Source organism: Musca vetustissima, unplaced genomic scaffold, assembly GCF_032173495.1.
Source record: "Musca vetustissima isolate MV318-11 ecotype Yass unplaced genomic scaffold, APGP_CSIRO_Mvet_v1 utg52924, whole genome shotgun sequence".
NCBI lineage: Eukaryota > Metazoa > Arthropoda > Insecta > Diptera > Muscidae > Musca > Musca vetustissima.
Genome location: NW_026885734.1, coordinates 69,378 through 71,617, shown reverse-complemented (window position 1 = coordinate 71,617; position 2,240 = coordinate 69,378). Strand labels below are relative to the sequence as shown.

The following is a 2,240-nucleotide window of genomic DNA, read 5'->3' as shown; positions in this document are numbered from 1 at the left end:
TTTTTAAAGACTATTTTCGATGGGACTATACGACCAATAGGCGTGGATTTTTAAAGACTATTTTCGATGGGACTATACGACCAATAGGCGTGGATTTTTAAAGACTATTTTCGATGGGACTATACGACCAATAGGCGTGGATTTTTAAAGACTATTTTCGATGGGACTATACGACCAATAGGCGTGGATTTTTAAAGACTATTTTCGATGGGACTATACGACCAATAGGCGTGGATTTTTAAAGACTATTTTCGATGGGACTATACGACCAATAGGCGTGGATTTTTAAAGACTATTTTCGATGGGACTATACGACCAATAGGCGTGGCGTGGATTTTTAAAGACTATTTTCGATGGGACTATACGACCAATAGGCGTGGATTTTTAAAGACTATTTTCGGTGGGACTATACGACCAATAGGCGTGGATTTTTAAAGACTATTTTCGATGGGGCAATCCGGCCAATAGGCGTGGATTTTTAAGGGCTATTTTCGAAGGGACAATCCGGCCAATAGACGTGGGGTTTTAAGGGCTATTTTCAAAGGGACAATCCGGCCAATAGGCGTGGGTTTTTAAGGGCTATTTTCAAAGGGACAATCCGGCCAATAGGCGTGGATTTTTAAAGAATATTTTCGAAGGGACTTTTAAAGACTATTTTTGATGGTAGTATCCGACCAATAGGCGTGGCTTTTAAATGATATTTTCAAAGGGAATTTTAAGAGCTACTTTCGATGGAAATGTCCGGCCAATAGACGTGGATTTTAAAGACTATTTTCGATGGGGCTATAAGGCCAAAGAACTTATATAGACAAATTACCTAATGATACCTTTAGGAGGCTTCATAAGGCTCTTCAGAATATAGAAATTTTCGATTGCAGTTTTTAACGACCCCTTTTTGATATGTTATTTTTATTTTTTTACTTCCAGTTCCGTCAATATTTCACCGATGAAAGTGGTCTGAATCGGCGCAACATTCAGGATAATCGTGTCCATTGCTGTTTATATTTTGTACCACCATGGGGTCATAGGTAAGATTCCCCACAATCCCCAACTCAAAATTAAAATACTAATAACCTTCCTCTCCTCTTTCTCGCGCAGCTTACGCCAAATGGACCTGGATCTACTGCGTCGCTTACACCGTAAAGTCAACATTGTCTTGGTTATAGGCAAAGCCGATTGTCTAACCAAGACCGAGGTGCGTAACCTCAAAGAACGCATTTTGCGCGATCTGGAAGACAACCACATACAGTTGTATCAATTCCCCGAATGTGATTCCGATGAGGATGAAGATTTCAAGCAACAAGATCGCGAACTTAAAGCCTCCATTCCATTCGCTGTGGTCGGCAGTAATGTCATTTTGGATATTGCCGGTAAAAAGGTACGCGGTCGCCAATACCCCTGGGGTGTAGTGAATGTTGAGGATCCCGAACATAGTGATTTCATTAAATTACGTACCTTCCTCATTTCGACCCACATGCAAGACTTAAAGGACACCACCCAGGATGTCCACTATGAAAATTTCCGTGCTCAATGTATTTCACAAATATCACAGCATGCCCTGCGGGAACGTGGTAAATTGAAGCGTGATTCAATAAGTTCCACCAATGGGTTTGAAGCTGCCATCACAGAGACGGATCGTCTGCTGTTGCAAAAGGACGAGGAGATACGTCGCATGCAGGATATGCTCACGCAGATGCAGGAGAAACTGAAACAGACGCATCTCATGGAAATGAAAAAGAATGACAGTGTCATAGATGTTTAGAAATGTAGAATTGTTGTACAGCAGAAGCAGCAGAGACTGCAGCAGAATCGTAGTGGAGAGCTGGCGAAGCAGTTGCATGGCTATAATAGTTATCGGGTTACTTCGTTTCTTTGATAGGCAAGGAGTTGGAGGAGGAAGAGCAGAAGGATAATTCATAACACACTGAGTGTAAGAATGTCAAATTGAAATACTTAAATAAGTGAATTATAATTAACAAAAAAAATTACAAGAACTACAAGAAGAAAAAGCACCAAATAATAACAACTATTAGTAGTTTCATGACAAAAACAACGATAACAACAAAAAATGATTTCCTTTTATTTTTTATAACAAAAAAATCGAACAGAACAAAAAATAGCAATTTTAATTAAGATTAAAAAAAAACAGAGTTCACGTAAAAGGATATGGAATCAAGAAATATATTTCAGCCAAGGCCTAGTCTAGGCCAATTCTAAAAAGAAGATATTGTTGAACCCTC

The 2,240-nt window shown here is 39.4% G+C and overlaps 1 protein-coding gene across 1 annotated transcript; it reads left to right on the top strand.

The window, feature by feature from the left end:
• The first annotated feature begins 930 nt into the window (after nt 1–930).
• On the top strand, nt 931–1,782 carry LOC133332997 (septin-4). The gene is made up of 2 exons (XM_061541340.1): nt 931–1,028; nt 1,099–1,782. Exon 2 carries the CDS (start codon nt 1,109–1,111, stop codon nt 1,760–1,762), a length of 654 nt encoding a protein of 217 aa, XP_061397324.1. The 5' UTR covers nt 931–1,028; nt 1,099–1,108; the 3' UTR covers nt 1,763–1,782.
• The last annotated feature ends 458 nt before the right edge of the window (nt 1,783–2,240 follow it).